Here is a 22,784-nt window from a genome sequence, read left to right on the forward strand (position 1 = left end):
AGGGCTGCACCCTGCTGGATATATAACCAGGCCACACAGAAACTAGACGTTCAATGGACTAGTCCTTGGACAGGCTCAGGGAACCTGAGGTAAAAGCAGCCAAAATGGAACTGCAATAGAAGAGCTGGGCATTCTGGGAACTATATTCAGGATGCAACAGCTTAGGTTGAGTACTTGGATACCCTCTATTACCTACATTACTACAAGGAGATTCTGAAGTAATGAAACCATAGGCATCTTTTCATAGCCTATCCCCATATTGGAACAGCAGACTATCTATGCCTACTGTGGTCCTCTTTTGAGCAATTCTCAAAGACTGACACTAACTGGTGGTAAATGATAGCAAAATATTTTCAGTCTACCCGGCTAATGTTGTTCCTAGAGCCCTAAGTGCTTCCTCTACAAGCCCTATCACACCCCAAACCGTCTGTTTCCCCTACCACCACCACAGATCCAGACACCTTGATCCTACATGGAGGGCAGAGATCCAGGAAAGAACGACACAATGTTCAAGGTTCCAAGTGATGATGTCAGCTCTCCTTCCTGGGCCACCTCTTCCTGTCATCATTGCCAAGGCACCCACTGGGCTGTCCATCCCTCAGCAGCAAGGAAATGCTTGGTCTCTTCTATCCTATTGGATGGCTATAACAGGAAGCCTCTTAGGCATGGGGGTGAAAATCTGGAGGCTTCCACTGGTTATTCTTGAAAAGAACCAGACTTAGGACATATGGCCTTCCCCTAGGCATGCCCAGAAAATGGGTTAAAGGAAAGTGATAACAATTAATTCTCTCTTGATTTTTTTCTTCCCTGAAAATAAAACAACAGAAGAAAGCTTGGATGTAGGTGGGGAGTAGGTTGTGGTGCCAGACTCTCCACACTGGACAACAAACAGCCCGCAGGGTCAGGGTGTACTGGGAGCCCTAGGATTCTCCAGGTGACCTAATCTAGATTGGAACATGATGTAATGACAGAGTCTATGTTTCCCAAACAAGACAGAGCCTGCTGTGTCTGCCCATCTACAGAGTATAGCCTGGTGGAGTCTGGCCAGGCTTTATGTTCCCTGTAGCAGGGGAAAGGTAACTGGCAAAGGCACCTATTTGGGAGAGTGAACCAGCACAAGGCCCTTAAAGCAGATATCACCCAAGATGAAGACAAGCCAGGTCAGACCTGGTGTTCATATGCGGCCCTAGATCCACCCACAGGTGTTGGATGTGCTCTGTTTCTCAGGGCCCAACCAGAGCAGGATCTGCCACACTCAGCCCTCCTCTGTCAGATTTCCTGCCTGCTAGTAGGGGCAGGCTCAGTGGTTCAGCAAGTGGCCTTGGATTCTGATTGCCCAAATGAGAATCCTGCTTTTACTACTTATAAGCTGTACAATGATGTTGAACAAGTATCTATTCTTTTCTGTGCCTCAGTTACTGTACAGTAAAATGGAGAATATCTGTTTCTCAGGTTGTTGTGCAGATTAGACAAGTCACTAGCAAGTGCTTAGAAGCTATGCCCAGTAGGATGCAAGTATTATTTGTTGCTACTACTGATAATTTTTGTTTTTTGGGGGCCCATGCTAGGTGCCAACACTACCCTGAGGTGTGTCACGTGAGCATATCCTGGGCCATGGACAACAGGGATTGGCACAAAAGAGATCAGTGACCTGGAAAGACAGACACTTCCCTTGACAGACTTTTTCCAACAGGGAGCAGATACCCTAAGAACTCAGGGTGAAATCATCCTCACTAAACATTTATAGAGATAAATGAGAGAGTGCCTCCTTCTCCCTCCCCCCCACCCCTCCCCAGGATTTGAACATTGTGGTAGGGAAGAGGCTTCAGATAGTAGAAGCTAATGCATTTGGGTAGAAATAATAATTACGATAATATCATGAAATCAAATGTGCCTTTTTGCTCACCATAGATATGTATGTGAATGTGTGAATCATATCAATAACCTTGACAATGACCTAGAAGGGTGGAGTGTGGAGCAATTAGTAACAACCAATCAGAATAGTTTATCCATCTATCCAATATTTCTTCAGTTCTTACTATATTCCAAGCTCTACACTAGGCCAGCTGGAGGAGGCAAAGACGTTGTAATCTCATGTGTAAGCAGGATGGAAAGACACAAAGAATTATAAATCAAGGCACAATGAGATAACTGGCATTGTGGAGGTCTGATTCAGGGCAGAGGTGAAGGAGTATCACTTCTGACTGAAGTAATTAGGGAAGGCTTCCAGGAGGAGGTAGCATCTGGGGTCTGTTATCAGTAGACACACACTGAGAAGGCACACACTGAGGTAGGTAGCCTGCATAATCCTAGGTCCTTCTGCAGGCCAAGCCCTGGACCAGCTCATGTTCACTTCCTTCTAAGTGGCTGGCTCTCAGTGAACTCCCATGAAAGGGTACTGTTCGTTATGATTTGGGGTGATACTTGCACACCCTTTTCCTCAGGTGTGTTTCACCACAGTTCTGTGAGAGGCTCAGAGAGGATGAGGCTTTCTCAGCATTCCTGGGAGTTGTGGCAGAGTCAGGGCAAAGATCTGTAGTCCTGACATTAAGTCAATCTAATGCTCTTTCTTTCAGAGAAGCATCCTAAGTAAGCAGAGAACCTAAAAGAAGCAACAGCTTGGAGTTAGCGCTAAGCATGACTGGGTTGGAAGAGGGTAAAAAAGATAGGCCTGGATTTGAGGATTCTGCTGAGCAGCTTCACAGATGGGGCAGACAGATGGTAGTGGACAGTTAAGCATAGGAATGAGGAGAGGAGAGGAGAAGGGAGGGTAGAGGAAGAGAGAGAAGGGGAGGGAAAGTTCAAGTCTGGAAAGGCAAAGGTTAAGTTGGGTGTGAAGGAAAGAGCACTGGAATAGGAGTCAAGAAATGGGGGCTCCAGATATATGCCACTTTGGGAGTTGTCAGGCCTCGGTATCCCTAATCTGTTCAATGAGAGTTGCATAAAATGATAGTTAAGTGCGCATCCAGCATTCGAAAGTCTCTTGTCTCTGGGTACCTGGAGAGGCTACAACATATCATTAGAGGAGCCAGGGTGAGAATCAACAGGTGCTGGTAGAAATAGTGGGAAGCAGGTGTCTCTCCCTCACTGGTAGTGACTCCCAGTAGACTAAGGGACACAGAGTGCTCAAGAAGACTTATATCAGGCCCTAGGGAGTGTGGTATGCAAAATGACGCCCCCTTCAAGATGTCTACAATCTAATCTCCAGAACCTGTGAATATGTTATCCTACATGGAAAAATACTCTTGATTAAATTCTTAGGGGATATGTATGTGCATGTGCGTGTGCGTGTGTGTGTGTGTTGGTACTGGGCTTGAACACAGGCCTTTATACTATTGCTTAGCTTTTTTGCTCAAGGCTAATGCCATAACACTTGAGCCACAGCTCTACTTCCAGCTCTTTACTAGTTAATTAGAGATAAGAATCTTAGGGACTTTTCTGCCCTAGCTGGTTTTGAACTGTGATCCTCAGAGCTCAGCCTCCTGAGTGGCTAGATTTATAGGTGTGCGCCATTGGAGCCTGGCTAAATTAAATCTTTAGAGAGGTAAGGTCATCTCAGATAACCAGAGTAGACCCAGTATAAGGACCTTTATGGGATGGAAAATGGAGAGTCACCAAGAAAAGATATGACAATAGAAACAAGGCAGGGACAAAATACTGCTCTGCTGGCTTTGATGGATGGGAAAGGGGACTGCAAGGACAGGCATCTGGAAGCTAGAAAAGGTAAGGAAATAGATTCTCGCCTAGAGCCTCCAGAAGGAACACAAGTGCTCCTACAACACCTTGATTTTGGACCTTCTGACCTCCAGAACTGTAAGATAATAAATTTGTGTTAGCCACTGAGACTGTGGTAATTTGTTACAGCAACAACTAGAAACTATGACATAAGGTGAATGGAGTGTCCAGAACAGGGAGCCAGCAAGCCTATTCTACTGGGGGAAGATCCCACCCCTAGTAGCTCTTCTGCTATCTCCTTGCTCCTGAGTTCCACACCTTCAGAACAACACTTAATTCACATTACAGGATCTTATCCCCCTTGTACAGATGAGGAAATTGTGGCTCACATCAAACAGCTGAGACACAAAGGCTGCCCATTCCTAAGTGTTAGAGCTAGGACTCTAAGCCAGAATCCATACTAGAAGCTACACAATGTGATTAGCTTCGCAGACTCAGATGGCAGCCCAACTATGCTTTAGAAAAAACACAAGAGAGCTTTGTTGGGATCCTTGTGATGACACTGAGCTCATTACTAACAGAAGTAGGAGACTAGAAGGAGAAAAGCCCCCCTTCTACCTGGGTGCCTTCAGGCACTTTCTTTACCTGATAGTTGGACAAAAATAATACCTATGTTTCAAAAAGTAAAAGTTTAAATGATCTAACACATATATTCAATAAGTGTTTGCTTTCATTATTACCTCTGGAGACAGCCTATTAAGCTTTTGGAGTGAGCTCAGGTGGATAAGAAACACTTCTTGGTGTAGAACTAAAGTAGGGTTCCCTATGGCTTCCTCCTGGTCCCCTCAACAGTCTTATCTCCTATCCCCACTGCCCTGAGCATAGAGGAGGAAGCAGCCAGAACCCAAGACTCTGCCATCTCTAAGCCAGCAGCTCTGAACCTCTGAGGATGACACGGTTTCCTGCTCTCTCCTCTCCTGTCCTCTGCAGCTCCGTGGATCAGATACTGAGAGGGATTCATCCTTCAGCCCTGGGGATATGGGCTGAGTCCAATGTATGGCTAGAGAAAAATCCACAGTGTTTCATTCACATCATTAGCGGGGACAGAAGTTCTTTACTGATAGGTTAGGGTACCCATACAAATATAAAGTAAAATTTTCAAAAAATACACAGTATATAGAGTATAAACCCATTTGTGGGAGATAAATGACATGTTTAACCTGTTGTGTGCTTCTTAAGCATAGAAACTATTATGAAAAGATATATGCCTATCTGCCAACTCTGTCTACACCTGCAGATAAATTAGAAATGGAAGAGATATGGTCACAGCTCACTCTACATATTTCTTTTTTTTTTTTTTTTACATATTTCTTAACTAGAATGGACTTGTATTACTTTTTGGTTAAAAAAGAAAATTGCATTTTTATTAGTTATGCAAAGGCAAGGGGTGCTTGTTGTGACATTTTCACGCATATTCTGTATTCTAATCAATTTCCCCTTTTCCATCTCTCTCCCCTATCCTCTAAAAGGAATTACGTTTAATGAAGGGGGATGGTGAGAGATTAAGTCAGATTTCAAAACTGAGTGCATGGCTCCCCTGAGCAGCTTAGACAGTGCCTCCTCTATAAAACCTTTCCCCACCTTACAATCATAGAAAAGCCTCACCATGCACTGGTGGCTCATGCCGGTAATCCTAGCTTTGCAAGAGGCCGAGATCTAAGGATCATGTGACAAAGCTAGCCAGGGCAGAAAAGTCCATGAGACTCTTAACTCCAATTAACCACCAAGAAAGCTAGCAATGGTGCTGTGGCTCAAGGACCAGAGCAGTAGCCTTGAGTAAAAAGGCTCAAGGACAGTGTCTAGGCCCTGAGTTCAAACCCCAAGACTGGTGTGCAAAGTTGGGGGGCTGGGAAGGAAAGGAGGTAAGATTCCCTCCTCCACACCCCAGGGTGGTAACTGTTTCTTTTAGGGCTTTGTTTTGTTTTACCTTGTACAGGTCCATGTTCACCTCCCCTTAGGACTCAGAACATTCAGAACAGACTCTGCAATCCTCAGGACCTGTCCTAAGCTAACACAAAGGAAAAATTCAGTTTTGATGGAGAGATGAAGGAAGGAAGGAAGGAAAGAAGGAAGGAAGGAAGGAAGGAAGGAAAGAAGGAAGGAAGGAAGGAAGGAGGGAGGGAAGGTATATAAATTACCTAGGCACTATTGTTTGATGCCTTTGTTTCTCTAGACAATGAGAAGGCATTGGAAATCTCTGACCAGTAGAACTAGCTAATGAAATTGCTATTTTAGGAAGATGGATCGCATCTGGGTGGGCTGGGAAGCTGGAAGCCCAGAGACCTGCTGAAGTCTATTTGGAAAGGTCGGCTTCCAAGCTGCCTGCAAGTGCAAAAATCTATGAGGGCATTACCAGGGCCATCCAGCTTTGTTTATTTTTATCCTATGAAATACAAGGTCAGAAACAAGTAGAGCACTTTCTATGGAAATTATTTTTTTTAATTGACACTGCACTTTACACAAATATTAATTCATTTATTCAACAAATCGTTCTTGGGAACACAGCTAGCCTGAAAGCAAATCATAGTTTTCTTCCATGTGCATTTTAATTATGGAGATGCTTGAATTTCATTTGGGCTTTAAAATGATCAGACTTCTGGCACCGCTGAATCCCAGAGTATCCTTGCAAACACTTAAGATTCCAAAAATCCAGCTTTCTAGGAATCTCAGAATCTATCATTGTGAGTCTCCTTAGCATTAAAAAACAAAGGCTTTAAATCCCAATGGAATTTTCCCTGCTTTGTGCTGGAATGTGAACAGCCCTGTATCTCAGGGGGCAGTTCTGGTCTTAGACATCAGGTTATCTCACAGCAGTCCAGTCATGTCTTAGCCTGGCTAGTGGTACCCTGAACACAGCAAAGCTATTGCAAAGGGTCCTGGTATCTAATTTGGACAGGGTGATGTCACTCCACTGGAATAAAGGGCTGTTTTGTTGCACATCCTGAGAACCTTGTACATGGTGCTTCAGCCCCTCCCCATCCCTCATGTACACCACATGATTTACACACCCAGCTGATCCTAGGGCAGGAAATAGCTTGAGCACTGGCCAGCAGTCAGGGACAGAAAAACTTAGCTGGAGATACATGGCAGCCTTTTCTGCTTTGAATGCTGGGGACAATTGTTGGGCAGGACTTAAAACAGGAATGGGGAATAGTGTTAGCACAGGATCAGAAACTCAGATACCCACAGGTGCCAGCAAGCTAGGGAGGCCACAGGGCTGACATGTCTGGGGCACTTAAAGGGGCAGCTCCTGTCCTCAGGGGTTGCCACAGGAGGCTGCTGACCCATGGGGACAGTCCTCCAAGTCCTCAAGAGAGGCATTTTAACTTTGCATCAAATCCCCTGATTTTTTTAAATAAAAATATTTTTATTTTAATGACTGGTTGCACATGGAACTCCTTTTGTTCTTTCTTTTTTAAAATACGTTTTTTATTGTAAAAATAGTGTAGAGAGGGGTTACAGTTACATGAGTAAGGTAATGAGTACATTTCCTATCGAGCATTGCTACCTCTTCCTTTGTTTTTCCCCTACCATCTCTTCCTCCCACCGCCTGCAACTCCTCCCTCCCTCCCCGCCCCCACAAGTTGTAAAGTTCCTTTTCAACATAGTGTCTTGTACATCTCATTGTTACAATGGGTCAACCTGTATCCCTATTTAAACATGTTGTTTTTTCCCTTCCCCTCCCCAAATTAGAAAAGTTATATACAAGATGCAGGGCACCAGAATCAATACAGTGAAAACAGGGGTTAAACCATGGGGGAGGAACAAACCAAAGAAACAAAAACAAATATCACATAGTACATTATAAGTACGTTAAAAACAATAGCAAGAAAGAAAAAAACCACTTGTGTCCCTATCTTGGGGTTAATTTCGCTTACTATCATCTTATATGGTCCTATGTACATAGCTTTTGACCTTTTCTGTTTGTCCTAGACATACACTAGTTATTGCAAATAAGAGAAACCATGGGAGCTATGTTTCTTTGGGCCTGGCTTACTTCACTTCATATAATTTTTTCCAAGTCTTTCCATTTCCTAACAAATGGGGCAATGTCATTCTTTCTGATGGAGGCATAGAATTCCATTGTATAAATATACCAAATTTTCTTGATCCATTAATCTATATTGAGGGGCATCTGGGTTGGTTCCATATCTTAGCTATGGTAAAAAAAAAAAAAAAAAAAAAAAGCTGCGATAAACATAGTTATGCTGGTAGCTTTAGTATGGCCTTGTTTATGATCATTTGGGTAAATGCCCAAAAGTGGAATTGCTGGGTCAGAGGGGAGCTCTATGTAAAGTCTTTTCAGGAACCTCCATACTGCTTTCCAGAATGGTTGAACAAGTTTACATGCCCATCAACAATGCAGTAGGGTTCCCTTTTGACCACATCCCCTCCAGCATCTGTTGTTATTAGAGTTCTTGATTATTGCCATTCTAACTGGGGTGAGGTGGAATCTCAATGTTGTTTTGATTTGCATTTCTTTTATGGCTAGAGAAGTTGAGCATTTCTTCAGGTGTCTATTGGCCATTCTTATTTCCTCTTCAGAGAAGTTTCTCTTTAAGTCTTTAGCCCACTTATTATCAGGCAGTTGTTTCTTTGAGGATTTGTTGTTGGGGGATTTAATTTTTTTTTGGGGGGGTCCGGTCATGGGGCCTGAACTCTGGGCCTGGGCACTGTCCCTCAGCTCTTCAGCTCAAGGCTAGCGCTCTACCACTTGAGCCACAGCGCCACTTCCGGCTTTTTTTTTTGTTTTTTTGCTTATGTGGTGCTGAGGAATCGAACCCAGGGCCTCAGGCATGCAAGGCAAGCACTTTAACCACTGAGCCACCTTCCCAGCCCCGGGATTTAATTTTTTGAGTTCTAAGTTTATTTTAGATATGAGGCCCTTGTCCATTATATGGCTAGTAAAGATCTTCTCCCAATCCGTGGGCTTTTTCTTGATCTTGCTAGCTATGTCCTTTGCCATGCAGAAGCTCTGCAGTTTCATGCAATCCCATTTGTCCAACCTTTCTTTACTTGTTGTGTTTCTAGAAAATTTCGGCCTGTGCCAAGGAGCCCTAGAGTTTCTCCTATTCCTTCTTGTAATGTTTTCAGGGTGTCTGCTTTGCCTTCGAGGTCTTTGATCCATTTGGAGTTGATTCTGGTGCAGCAAATCCCCTGATTTTAAAGGTACTTCAAATTTTCTTTCTGGTAGTTGATAAACTGACAAAGTTCACAAATTTTAAAATGTAAATGATATTCAATTAAAAAGCACTCTTTTTCCCTCCTCATGCCTAAACATGATTGTTAAGATCCTAAGGATCTTCTCAGAGTTTCCTTAACTTACAGAAATAGAAATATGCATTGGCATGGTTTGGATATGCTTTACACAAAAGGTAGTCTGTGGTAAAGATCATCATTTCTGTTTTTTCTTTTTTATGAACGATGTATTGCAAAGACCCTTCCCCATCGTAACTTAAAGACTGTCCTCTTTCTACAACTGTATTTAGTACATCCATTGTACAGGTGAACTAATCCTTAACAAGTCTGATGTTAAAATGATAAAGCTATTTTTTTTTTTGCAAAACTGGGATTTGAACTCAGTGCCTCAGGCTTGCTGGGTTTACATAATACCTCTGGGCCACATCTCCATCCCTGTTTCTTACAGGTTATTTTTAGGATAAGTCACTTGCTTCCCACCTGAGCTACCATCTGTCTACTTTTAGTGTTCTCGTCATTGCTGAGATCACAGATATGCACCACCACATCCAGCTTCCCTCCATGGAGATAGAGTCTTACAGACTTTTCCTGCACAGGCCAGCCTAGTACCATGATCCTCCCAATCTAGCCTCCTACATAGCTTGAAGTGACAGGCATGTGCCACTCTGTGCCCTGCTATGGGCTGAGGTCTTTCTAACTTTTCTTCCTGACCTCAAACTCTGGTCCTCTCATTCTTAGCCTCCATATAGTTATTTATCAGCATGAACCACTGGTGTCCAGATATGTCTTTTTGTAATATTCAAAAAAATCAATATACAGACCATATAGTCTTTGAGTTGTACCTTAGGGGCACATGCCAGACTGAGGGTCTTATTGGGCACTGCTTAAGTCTATGAGATCATGGCATGGTTGCCAGCATTGCCTATGGAAACCTCAGCTTCCCATCTGTGAATCGAAAGGAAATCCTTTCACCGATAAGAGCTTCTCGTAAGCTCTTTGCCCTTGAAATTCCCAACAGCAGAGATGTCCAAGCCCTGATAGGGAACTAACCCCTGCTGGGTCAAAAAGCAAGCTTCCTATCTCTTATAGTTTCCACTATTTCTGAGATGCCTCCCTACCCCCAGGGTCTAATTTAGATATAGGCTGAACCCAATGGGCACAGAGAGAATAACAGTCCCACCTTTAGACATCTCCATTCATTCATCCATACATTTACTAGGCATCATCTGAGATATCATCCACTGAAAGTTCCTTTCCACCAAATCATCCCAAAACTTCTTCAGATCTCTAATTGAATCGCATTGCCTTTCTAAAAAGGTCTTACTTCATCCACCACCACATCAGTATACCACCACCTCTCAGCCCCAGCCTCTCATGATTCTTTCCCTCTGTTTATTTTCTTCAGAGCACATGCATTACGAAACACATTGCATGTTCATTGTGTTTACTGTAGTTTGCCTTGCTCTCCCCAGCAGGAGAGCCCAGTGAGGGCAGGTGCTATCTCCCAGCATCTCTATCTAGCCCCAGAATAAGAGTCCAATAAACAGTAACTGCTGAAATTACCCTCCCTCTCCAATGCACACAGCAACTCAGTAGCCCAGGGTCTTCCTCGGGAAGCACATGGCTGAGCATGCAGTCCTGGCTAGCGTGCTGCATTACAGCTTTTACTGCAATTTTTCACACCCCTTGGCAGCCCAGGTACACAGGCATTTCTCATATTCTTCCTTTCATTATTCATTATGACTTCAGTGGGAGAGAAGAGGTATTTAGTTGTGTCTGATGAGCCTCAAAAAAGGCTCATAAAAAGTGGGTCAAAGGAGGTGTTCCCCATGGAAAGATGAACAATCGGCTGTTCAAAGCTGCCTGGCGCCTGGCCAGAGGAAACATGAGGAGGGGGCAGAGTACATCTGAGTGTGAAGCCTCATCAGGAAATCCCCCAGAGTCGTTCAGCAGAGAAGGTTCCCTATCACACAGCCAGAGGTGCTTCCGCAGTGCTAGAGATTCTGAGTCTGGGAATCTTGGGTTCACAGACCCAAAGCAATACCATGTACAGTCTGAATGTTTCTGAAAAATCCTGACACAAAGCAGATATATCACTGCTCCTATACTGGACATGGGTACCCCAAACATGTGGGGGAAAAAAGTCACCTGTAGCACTCATATTTCTGCTCCCTCTGCCCCTTGGCCAGATGTCCTGATGTCTCCACCCAGAATCTTCCTGTGGTGTTCTATAGGGTCAGGACCTTTTAGGAATCCCTGAGAGAGTATACCCCCCCACACACACAGGATTGACACGGGGAACATTTCTCTATGACTTATGCCCTCAGGACACAGGCAAAGGTAGGGATCCTTCATACATTAGCCTAGAAAAGTATCCATAATTCCCATGTGCTCAGAGAAAGCCTTAGACCCCGAGGCCTGGGTCACCCACCAGCCTAGTGCTTCCTAACCCTGTTGGACCCAGGGAGGCCTTGTTCAGTCTCCCCCTGTCATTTCATTCTTCTGATCACACAGTCCCCAAGGGAAGAGGCTAGCAAGGTCACACAGACTGATCCTGCTCCTTTGTTCTCCCAAGCAAAATGTTGGGTGGGCACATCTGGAAACAAGACTGCCAGCTCTCTGGCCAGTGGGGAGGCAGGCAAAAGTCGGGAGCCTGGCACCCTTCCCGAGGTCCTCTCTGGCAGGTAGGCACAATAGCTGTCCCATCAGCGGGCCTGTGGCTCAAGGGCACACCTGCAGGTAATTAGTCCCAATCAGGAGAGGCCCAAACTGCTGACAGTGCAGGAACCAGCTGACCATGTCACCAGTTCACAAATGGTGAGTAGTTTCTGAACCGTGGGCCTGCTAGTAGAGCAGGGGTTTCGCTTAATATTTAATGCTGCATATAAACGGTGGAGAGTAATCGACTTGTTCTCTAATGAGATCTTCCTTGGGTAGCCTGGAGTGTTAGAGCAGAGATGGAGCAGGCTGGGCAGGGGTACTCTTCAGCCCCCAGTAGAGCCCAGGGGCTTACAGTTCAACTGAGCACCTACAGGAACCTTGGGGTAGGAAGTGAACACAGGTGAGTTGGAAGACTGACTTCCTCTGAAGACTTCAGAACTTTGTCAGCACAGCCACTAACATATGTAGAGTGACATGCAGCCCACCAATAGCCCTCCAAGGATTTCCTTCAAGGTGTTCTAACAGGTTTCAGTGGAGTCAATAGCGTCCCCTAGAGGACATTGTGAAATTCTGTGAGGCTCTTAGATACTGGAGGGGCATGAATTGCTGGCTTGCATGGAATAGTTCCACACAATGAATCATCTTCTTCCATCCTGCACTATTGTCATGTCCTGAAAAGCATTTATGAAGCTGGAAAATCTGTTTGCAATTATTTGAATCTAGAACTGAATTTCATTTACATATAAATGTGAACTTGCAAATTCCATGGTCTCATATACTCTGAATTTTCTAGGGATGCAACTACTTTAGTATAAATTGAGCAAATCTCATGCTTCGTTTTATTTGGAACTCTGCTAAGAGTTCCTCCTGTCGGCAAAATGTGCCACTATGAGAAGGTGTAATTCCTTGGTCCACAATCCTGCATAAGGGTATGCTCAAGGTGACTGCGTTCACCATGCGTTGGTTCATGGGCAAATCAGCAAAGCCCTGAACTGTTTTGTCTTGTAGTTTAGACAGAGTAGGCACATATCAATACATATTGCTTGATTATAAGCAGTCTTGCTTTTTATTTCTCCTTTATCTCATTATCAGTGCATTGTTTAAATTTTATTTAAAATCAGATGTGAAGGCTATATTGTTTAAGTGTTTAATGTCAGGAATTCTGGGTGGGATTGGGTGGAGACCCTGCCTCCTCTCCCAAGCATAGAACCTCAATGCCTTAAAAAGCAGAAGGAAAGTTCCAAGTCCTCCCACTGAATCTTCATGTGTAAGCATCTGCTATATATCTGTTTGTTAACTCAATAATAGTTCCTTTAAAAATTATTTGTATTGTATCATATTTAAAAATTTCCCCATATTATAATATTGCATTCTACTTTTATTTTTTATTTTTAATTGTTTTTTATAAAAGTGTTGTGCAGAGGGATTGCAGTTACACAAGTTAGGTAATGAGTGCATTTCTATCTGGACAATGTCTCCCCTTCCCTTGCTCTCTCTGTTTTCCCCTTCCATCCCCACTCACAAGTTGTATAGTTCATTTTCAACATTGTGTCTAGTGAGTACCATTCCTGCATTTGTTCACTCTTTGTTCCTCTACATAATATTTTTTAACAAATTGGTTATACTTACATTCTTCTAAACTTGCTTTTTACTTAAATGTTTGTCTTAAACATTATCTTAAAAAAGTCAATACTTTTTTTGAAGGCTGCATAGTATTTCATTACATAAAAGAGCCATATTTTATTTAGATAGCTTCTATTGATGTTGTTTGCCAATATAAGCAATTATATAATTATTATGCACACAGACATCATTATGCACATATGTGAACATACCTGCAATATAAATTTAAAATTTTCATAGGCATTTTCAAGTTTCCCTCCAAAAAAATTGAACCAATTTAAACTCTTGTAACAGCACATGAATATACCTGTTTTTCATTCTCCTCCCAACATTTACCTTTATCTTTGATAAGCTAATGGAACTCTGTCTTATGAGGCTTTTTTTACTTATTGCTTTAAAATTCTGAACCAGTGTGTATTTTTTATATAAAATTGGGGCATCTACATTTTCTCTAATTCATATCTTTGCTTGTTTTGTCTACTGATCTTTTAATTATTCTTTCTTAAAAGTTCTTTATATATTAAAGAAATTAACTCTATCCATGTTCTACTTGACCACAACCTCCAGCCCCTTTTTTCTATAGATATTTTCATTTACCATCTTGCATTTATGCTCAGGCCAACGTGAACCTTGAGCCTCTTGTTTACCCTTTTCTGCATAACTGGGATGATAAGAGAATGCTATCATGCCCACATTTTTATTGGCTGATGAGACTTACAAACTTTTTACTCTAGTTGGCCTTGCAATCTTCCCAATATCTACCTATTAAGTAGCTGTTATGAGCATGTGTGAACCACCATGCCTGGTTTGAGCTAAAAAAAACTAAAGCTCTATGTGGGCCCAATTAGACCTATCCATGGGATAGATTAACCTTTTGGACAGGTATCCATCTGCTTCTTCCTTCAACTGTCAGAAAGGTGGTCAACACTAATTGGGTTATTAACCATCGAATAACCATGTGAACAAATGTATGCAAAATCTTCTTGAGACCTGCCTTAACAAGGTTTCTCAGGAATCTTGATTTCAGCCCCAAGCCCTCCTTCTGAAGGGAAGTCTACTCCAGAATTTCATTTAGTCATTACAAGGAGCCTAAGAGACCAGGAGGCCAGAGACCAGGTGGAAACATTGAGGCCCTAAGCTGTGTCCAAAAGAGGATCACAAGGGGGTGAAAGATAGGATGAGCCACCAGATTATCCTCATGGCAGAGTGGCCCTGGTATTGGCTGGCCATACCACTGCTCCCTGGAAAGATACTGCTCACAGTGCATTGTCTACCAGCCCACAGGGTCATCCTGCCACCTTAGACTGGACCCAATGGCCCTGACCCACATGTGTCCCACAGCCACTCTCTGTGTGTGATACTGAAAGGTTAGATGCCCTCCTGGAGCTGGCAGCTGAGTCCATCCTATAGACACAGTGCCCAATGCTGATGAGCCTGAGTGCCAAGAGTCTCTCAGTCACAACAGGCCACAGAGAAGACTCTGAGAGAAGTAATGACAGCACATTTATTAGGTGCTTACTGTGTCCTAGAAAAGTCCAAGCACCTTGTACATGTGAACCTGTCTATTCTCACACCAGCCCTAGATGATGTTCCCATCATAAAGATCAGAAAAACCACAGCCTGGAATTCTTATCTGACTAATCAAGATAACAGCTAGTAAACCCAGTTTCAAACCCAGCATGCTCAGAGCCTACAATGAGAAGGGGAACCCAGGGTCTGGAGCATAACAGACAAGTGCTCTGCCACTGAGCTATGACCTCAGCCTAAGGGACACACTTTCCACTGACAGTAATGACTGAGGCCATCTTCAGGCCTTCTAGAAAGGCAGCTGTTTGGCATCTTCACAAGCACCTTCTGGCCTAAGCCTTCAGCCCTTATTGACTCAACCTCTGCCTGGAAATTTGAAATGCTGATGACAACCTACCAGGAGTCTCACTCCTCCCTGAAGCTGGCACCAACCAGGGAGAAATCCCAGACCTCTGACCACTTGGCTCCATTCACAGCGGCCCCACTGACAGGAGGTTCCTTGTCATTGCTCCTGGCCTACAGTCTATTGAGCATTTATTCTCCAGCTTGATTGCAGCAATGCACAGTTGTGTCTTATTACAGCCACAACCCATGGTCCCAGCAGTCGCTGTCTGACCTGTTCCAGGACCTTATAACCTCAGTAAGGCAAAAATGGCCAGGCATATCTAACAGCACCAAGACATCATTCTTTCCACCACACATGCATTCTCTCACTCCTATCTCTCTCTCTCTATCCCCATACCCCTAACACCAGGTACCTCACCTGTCACAATGGGGTAGGACTGTGGGCCTGGCACACTGCTCCCGATGTCAGCAGGGGTGGGGCTGGTCAGATTGGCCTTCATATCATCCAGCCCTCCAGCCAGCGAGGCCATAGCTGAATATTCCGTCGTCTGAAAGAAGAAATAGATACATCTCAGCAGCAGATTCAGAGACACCCTGGTCAAATGCACCTCCATGTTTTGGGCTAAGTACCAAGCTGGGCAAAGCCAGCTTGCCTGTGCTGAGGCCCACGGGGGCCTCAGGAATTCCCTGGTTGAAAGGGTAGATTCACTGGGAAAGAATAAGACCGGTATCCAGAATCAACAATTGGCCCAATGTAGAAAAGTGGAGTTCATGAAGCTTCACAAAAAGTCAAAACTGGCTTTGTGTGGCCTGTGCCCCTAGTCAGCCCAAACTAGCCCCAGACCATCATTCTCTTCCACGTAGGGAGGAAAACCCCAGTAACCAATGCAAGGCAGAAACAAAGTCTTCTTGGAAGAGGGTAGACAGAGTGCTTCAGAAATAAGTGCTTCTGATTTTTTGTGCTCTTATACTACAGTGTAAAAGGAACCAGAGAGATCATCCGGTCCAGACCCTCATTTCACAGACAGGCAAACTGAGGCTGGAGGGGAACTTTGTGGCAGAACAGGCAGAATCTAGATCCAGAGAATTTATCCGAAATCTAATACATCCAGCCAATTGAGTCACAAGTTGACAAGTGCTTTTAAATTCTGAAAGCACATAAACACCTATGTGCTGAATACTCTGATCCCAAAACATCTGGTTTACCGAACCCACACCAGCCACGTGTACTAGCCTATGACTCGTGTCTCCTTCTTTAAACCATTTCATGAAACCAGAGTTTGCAATGAGTCATTTCATGCAAACCCTTGTCAGAATGCCTCCAGAGAGGGCAGTGAAGATGCCAGCTTGGATCTTTCCATCTGAGGACAGACTAAATTATAAAGAGACATAACATGTCTCTTCCTTTCACTCAACCTCTAGGCCTATTTACAGTTAAAGAAAACAACAAAGCCAGAAAATTGGTGTGCATGCCAAGCTTTGGAGTAGGGAGATTCTCAGGTTCCTGGCATTGCCAATAGGGGACATATCCCTGTCTGTCTAGGGTTATATCCTTGGCAGGCAAGGATAGGGAGGCAAGCAGTGTTCTGGAAGGGGTTGCTGGCACTCTGAGTAGGATTGGATGATTAGACTCTGAGCCACTGGAGGAAAACAAAGGAGCCACTGGACAAGTAGCAGGCAGAAGGGACTCAGGCTCAGGCACATACCTGCAAACCAGTTAGAAAACCCTTCCAGGGATGGTGACAGTCATGAGTTGGGGCTGCAGGAGCCCTGGGGTGCTGTTCACTGATAACAGCATGGTCAGAACCCTAGGGCTCATCAAGCATCTTCTACAAGAGGCTGATTCTGAACATGTAGAGAATATCCTGGGCCTCAAAGTGGGTCCTGGGGCTTCCCACAGAGAACAATACTGAAGGGACAAGCCTAGCAACATCAAGAATCACTACAAAGCTGCAGTAATTAAGACAGTGTGGTATTGGCACAGGGACAGATAAATAGACCAGTGAAACAGAATGGAGACTAGAAACTGATCTGCGCACATATGGAACCTTGATATATGGGTGAGGAGACAGACAAATCAGCAGGAAAGGATGGACTCTTTAATAAACAGTGCAGGGTAACTGGTTATCCATTCAGAAACAAGGTAAAGAAAGAAATTGGATCTTCACACAAGACACAAAAATCAATCCCAGGTGGATTAGAGACCTAAATGCAAAAAGCAAAGGCGTCTAATGTGCTCAGCTCTAGGTCCAGCCAAATATCTAGGGGCGCAAGCCCGGCCTTCATAGAAAAGGAAGGAATGTGCTTTTGTCCTAGGATGCTCATGCAGGGCTCACTCCCCATCACTGTGAGGATAGGAGAGAGTCTCCGTTATTTTATGGCTCTGCCTCAGTACTTCCTCCTCCAAGAAGTCATTCTTGACTACCAGGAGGCATATGAGTCCCACTCCAGCTTCTCATTCTGCCAAATGGTGCCAGGGAAATAATAATCATAATCTTTACAAGTGCACCAAATTTCCCACTTGACTGTTCTTGAGTTCTCCCTTCTTATCCACAGATATTGTTGTCCCATTTTACCATGATAGAAGGAAAGTGACTTGCCTGAAGAACAGAGAAAGGCAAGGCTCTCACACATAGAGAAAGGCAAATCCCATTTAGTAAATTTCTGTTTTGCACACAGTGGGTAGTGTATATGAGTTGGAGATGAAAATATATTTCTTGTTGAAGCTTACAAGCAGCAACTTTGAAGGCATTGCCTTCATCATGTGCAGCAGAGAGCTGTTAAAAAAAAAAAAAGGTCAAGGCCTACGCTTCATCCTTGGAGGATGAGACTTGGTCATGTGTTAGCCTCCAGATGTGCTAAGAATGAATTTGGAAATAAAGCTCTCCAGAAGCTGCTCCTTCAGTGCATTGCCTTGATCAAGTATAAGGGAAGAATGCCTTCTGGAAGATCTCTTCCCAGATGACATCTTCTAACTTTTTGGGTCTCTAGAAGCAGGTCCCAGTTTTCTCTATATCTCAGATACCCTGATGGAGGCCTGAACATAGTAGGTGTGGATTCATCCCACCTTTACTAAGTCTTGGGATGAACAAAATGGCATGAGATACCTGACATGCTCCAAGAGAAAGATATATGGCCCTGGAAATTCTAATAGGAAGAAATATGGGGTGGAGAATGATCAGGAAAGGTTTCTTGGGGTGAGTTCTAGTTTACCTAGGACTGAGAAAGTCCTGTCTCCTAGTCTGGAATAGCTGAAGGAAAGCTTAGTGGTAAATAAACAGCTATGAGGCAAAACATGCTGCTGTTCTAGCTGAAGGGAAGTATTCAGGGTGGAGATGGAATGGCTAAGTAGCTGCAAGTGGACCAGAAGGGATTGGAACCATTCATAAGGATGAGCATGAACCAGTGCTCCTTCCCAGGGCCAGGCACCATCCCAGCCAACAGATAGTACTCTACTCTAGTATACTTCTCCATCCTATTCAAGACTTCCCAAACTGTGACAGGGCTATGCAGCTGGGTCTGCTGGGAAAGTTCCATCTCCCCGAAGGCAGCAGAGTCAATGGGTTATAAGAATTGTAGAGAGCATGGGCCATGGGTATCTCTTTGTGTTCTAGGCTAGCACTCTCCCTGTTGAACCACAGCGCCACTTCTGGATTTTTCTAAGTAGTTGGAAATAAGAGTCTCACAGACTACCCTTCCTGGGCTGGCTTCGAACCACAATCCTTAGATGTCAGACTCCTGAGTAGTTAGTTATTACAGGCATAAGCCAGCAGCACCTGGCTTCTCTTGACTCTTAATGTACTTAATTTCCAGGTGGAAATTGCTATTTGATTTTGTGATACTCAATTACATTCAATATCAAACAAAATTCATTCAGTTATTCCAACAGTTTGTTTTGTACCACTGTTTTTCAAGACTTGAAATCTTCAATCTGCATAGTACATGCAAGAGGAAGTTCAAAAGTCTTGTCACTCAACCACCACTGGCTTCCACAGGTAGAAAGAACTCCCCTGAAGAGCCATGATTTGGGGACATGTAGTACTCAAAAACAAGGCCTTGGCTGCCCTTTACCAACCATTCTTCTCATTGTCACTACCTAGCAAAAATAGCCCAGCAGCCAGACTTCACACTCTGACTCTTTCCAAGGTGCCAGAATCTAGTTTGGGTGCGTAAGTGTCCACCAAGACCTCATCGCTGTCTGACCCTTTGAGCTGCCTGTGATTTCTAAGGGAAACTGCATTCTCCCCAATCCCCTGAGTTCTCAAGAGCATTGTTGTACTGGCTTTGCTCCTCAGACATTCCAGGTACCATTTGCCTCTGCCTGGGGGCCCCTCTTAGTTGCTTAGAGAGCTCCTACATTATCTGCAAAACAAAGTTCAAATGTATTCCTTGGTAAAGCCATTCCTGGCCCGATACTTCTACAAGGAAATAGTCACTCTACGATGCTTTTACGCTGGGTGGATTTTGTACAGAGCTCTGTGATCATACCTATCCCTATATGCAATGGCTATCTATCTCTCTCTTGGTTACTTTGAGAGTATGAGACATGGGCCTCCTTGGTGCTTGTTGAATAAATAAATGAAGGATCCAGAAGTACGATAGAATCCACAGTTCTCATACATTAACTAGAAAGTGTTAGAACTATAGCTTTAAGTGATATGCTAACATCCTTTGCCCTTCTCTCAAGTCAGCTGACCAGAGAGCAATGTCCCAGTCCAACATTAGTTAAATCCCTTAGAGAAGGGCCTGTAATGGAATAACAAATGTTGAGTGCATTTGTTGAATGCCATACAAGGTAATGTGTCTATGTGTGTGCGCACGCGCGCACACAGTCCTGAAACTTGAACTCAGGGCCTAGGCACTGTCCCTGAACATTTTTTTGTTGTTGTTTTGTTTGGGGTTTTTTTGTTTGTTTTTGTTTTTGTTTTTGTCGATCGTGGGGCTTAAACTCTGGGCTTGGGTGCTGTCCCTTCACTCTTCAGCTCAAGGCAAGCGCTGTACCACTTGAGACACAGCACCACTTCTGGTTTTCTAGTGGTTTATTGGAGATAAAGAGTCTCACTTTCCTGCCCAGGCTGGCTTTGAACCATGATCCTCAGATCTCAGCCTCCTGAGTAGCTAGTATTACAGGTGTGAGCTACCAGCACCTGGCTTGTCCCTGAATGTTTTTGTTCAAGGTTAGCCCTCTACCACTTGAGCCACAACCCTACCTTCAGATTTTTCTGGTGGCTAATTGGAGATAAGAATCATGGACTTTCCTGCTGTGGCTGATGTGGAACCACAATCCTCAGCTCTTATCCCCCTGAGTAGCTAGGATTATAGACATGAACCACAGGTGCCCAGCACAAGGTATTTTTTTAAACCTCTAGAGACACAGCTCATCAGAATATTCAAATTCCTTGCCCATCTCTCCTATAACTTAGTGCAAGAAAAAAATTTCTTTGCCATGACTATCATTAATTTGCCTCAGACTAAACAAAACATTAGAAACCACTCTATATTTCCTTTTACTATGGCTGCCAGGAAACTCAGTCAAATTCAGTGCTTAAGTACCATAACTGTATCATTGCTAGTTCTTTGTGTGATGATCTTCCCCTTTTCAAAATCTCTGGATTTTTGTCAGACTTACTTAGCAATATATTTTGGCCATCTCAAGTCTTTTGTGAAAATAGAGGCTGGCAGATAATATTTTTTAAATGATAACAAAATATAAAAGTAAGTAATCCCAGCTACTCCAGAAGTGGAGATTGGGAAGATTCCTACTAGAGGTAAGGCCATGCCAAAAAAAAAAGTTAAACCTTATCTCAACAAGTAAACTGGGCCTGGTGGTATGTGCCTATCACCCCAGCTACTTGAGATAATATAAATATGAGGTCCTAAGTTCAAACCCCAGTACTGAAAGAAAAAAAAAGGTAAGATGTGTACACATGTATATGTGTATGTAAGTGTATTGTGAGAGAGAGACAGACAGACAAACAGATGGGGAAGGAGAAAAAAAGAAGGAGGAAGAAAGAACAGCACAGTGCATGGAAGAGGAAGGCAGGGGAGGGGAATCGAGAGAGCAGAGGGGAGGGAAAGGAATGGGAAGAGGATGGGAGGGGAAGGAAGAAGAAAGATAAGAGGAGGGGAGAAACGAGGGGAGGGAGGGGGGAAGGGAGAGGAGACTTAACTTAGGAAGTTCAAGGCTGACCAGTAGCATGGGTCATGTATCAGTCACCTCCATCCTTGGATATGCTGTCCCTCCCACCTAAACCCAGCCATGGACTACTACAGGCAAGAGCTGTGTTCCACGTTTTCTGCTTCTGAGCCCCTGAGGCTTTTTCTTCAGATATCCTCCCCAATACAACCCTCTGATGTTGTCCTTTGACCACAACCCAAAAAGAAAAAATTGAGCTGAGGTCAACAATTTGCAGTCTTCCCAGGCCCTGTGCCTGGTGTATTGCTGTGTGCTCCCTCCAACCAGACTCCATGCTCCAGTTAATGGAAAGCCTCAATTGTCTCAAATATCCAAGCCAGAAAAGTCACTTGGGGTCATCTCTCCCACTGGACAAATGCAGAGAAAAAAGGGAGTGCACTACCTTGGTGGATTCTGTGTCATTTCTAGCCTTTACTCAGTGATGGAAAGAACATTGAGCTAGGAGTGATCACACAGACGTCTTGGCCCAGCTCTGTTTCTGTCTCACCTGTACAGCATTAGACAAGCCAGGTTGCCTCTGGGACAGGTCATGCGGGCACTAGCTGCCTGTCTGAGAGCTGGTGAGAATTGACTGCATAGGACTGGGAGAGCTCTTGGAAACTAAACAGTAGAGGTTAAAGAATCCTAGCAAAGGACTCAGAGGCGTGGGCCCCAGGACAGAATGCACTGGGCATCATTTGGGTCCCTAGGAAATTACCTGGAAAAGGACTGCCTGGGGCTGCACCAAGTATTGTCTCATCAGCACGGGGCACCACTGCCATAGCATGGAGGAGAGAAGAAACAGACACGTGAGAAGGAGGCAGCAAGAAGGAGGGCAAGGTTTGTGTACAAGGCTGCAGAGCTGGCTCCCTGAATAGCCAGGCTGTCTTGGGCCAGGAGGCTCCTGAACAGGGATCATGCTGGGCAGGTTCCCTTCTGGGCTCCTCCAGGCTGACCACTGGGCTTCAGATGGCCCTGAGAAACAGACTCTGAAACACTTGCCCACCTCTCCACCTGGCCAAGGGAGGGAGGAGGAGAATCCCCCAGAGGAGCAGGGGAGGAAAGTCCTCAAGCTCTGATGACTGAGACTGAGGAAGCAGAGGGTTCTTCCAGGTGCCCCCTCACTGGCCTCTGTGTCCCTTCTTTCTGGGGACTTTCACTCCATGCAGTCCCTTCTGTTGCTAATGCTCTTTGCCAAGATCACTGGCTACATGAGAAAGTACAGATTTCCTCTTCAACAATGAGTTAGGAGTTACCGAAAGAGAATCAGAGGAAGCCATAGGTTCAAAAAGACTTAGAGATCCATCAATTATTGTAGTGTGGACCACGGTTGAAACAAACTGACTTCAAAGAATGTAACTGTAAAATAATCAAGCCAGATACTGCTGGCTCATGCCTGTAATCCTAACTATTCAGGAGGCTGAGATCTCAGGATTAGTTTGAAACCAGCCAGGGAAAGAAAGTCCATGAAACACATTTCCAATTAATTACCAAAGAGCTGGAAGCAGAGCTGTGACTC

General features: G+C 44.2%; 1 protein-coding gene across 4 annotated transcripts in view; it reads right to left on the minus strand.

The window, feature by feature from the left end:
* Pax5 (paired box 5) overlaps positions 1-22,784 on the minus strand; it is a 180,882-nt gene that overhangs the window by 63,266 nt on the left and 94,832 nt on the right. For 2 of the 4 annotated variants that reach the window (XM_070009992.1, XM_070009993.1), the window contains exons 7-8: positions 21,984-22,040; positions 15,509-15,638 (exon numbers count right to left, since the gene is read on the minus strand). In XM_070009992.1, the coding sequence (XP_069866093.1) occupies positions 15,509-15,638; positions 21,984-22,040 (187 nt within the window). The remainder of the gene's footprint in view (positions 1-15,508; positions 15,639-21,983; positions 22,041-22,784) is intronic. The other 2 variants (XM_070009998.1, XM_070010006.1) reach the window with 1 other exon arrangement.

This window comes from Dipodomys merriami, unplaced genomic scaffold (assembly GCF_024711535.1).
Source record: "Dipodomys merriami isolate MVZ:Mamm:240054 unplaced genomic scaffold, mDipMer1.0.p SCAF_11, whole genome shotgun sequence".
Taxonomy (NCBI): domain Eukaryota; kingdom Metazoa; phylum Chordata; class Mammalia; order Rodentia; family Heteromyidae; genus Dipodomys; species Dipodomys merriami.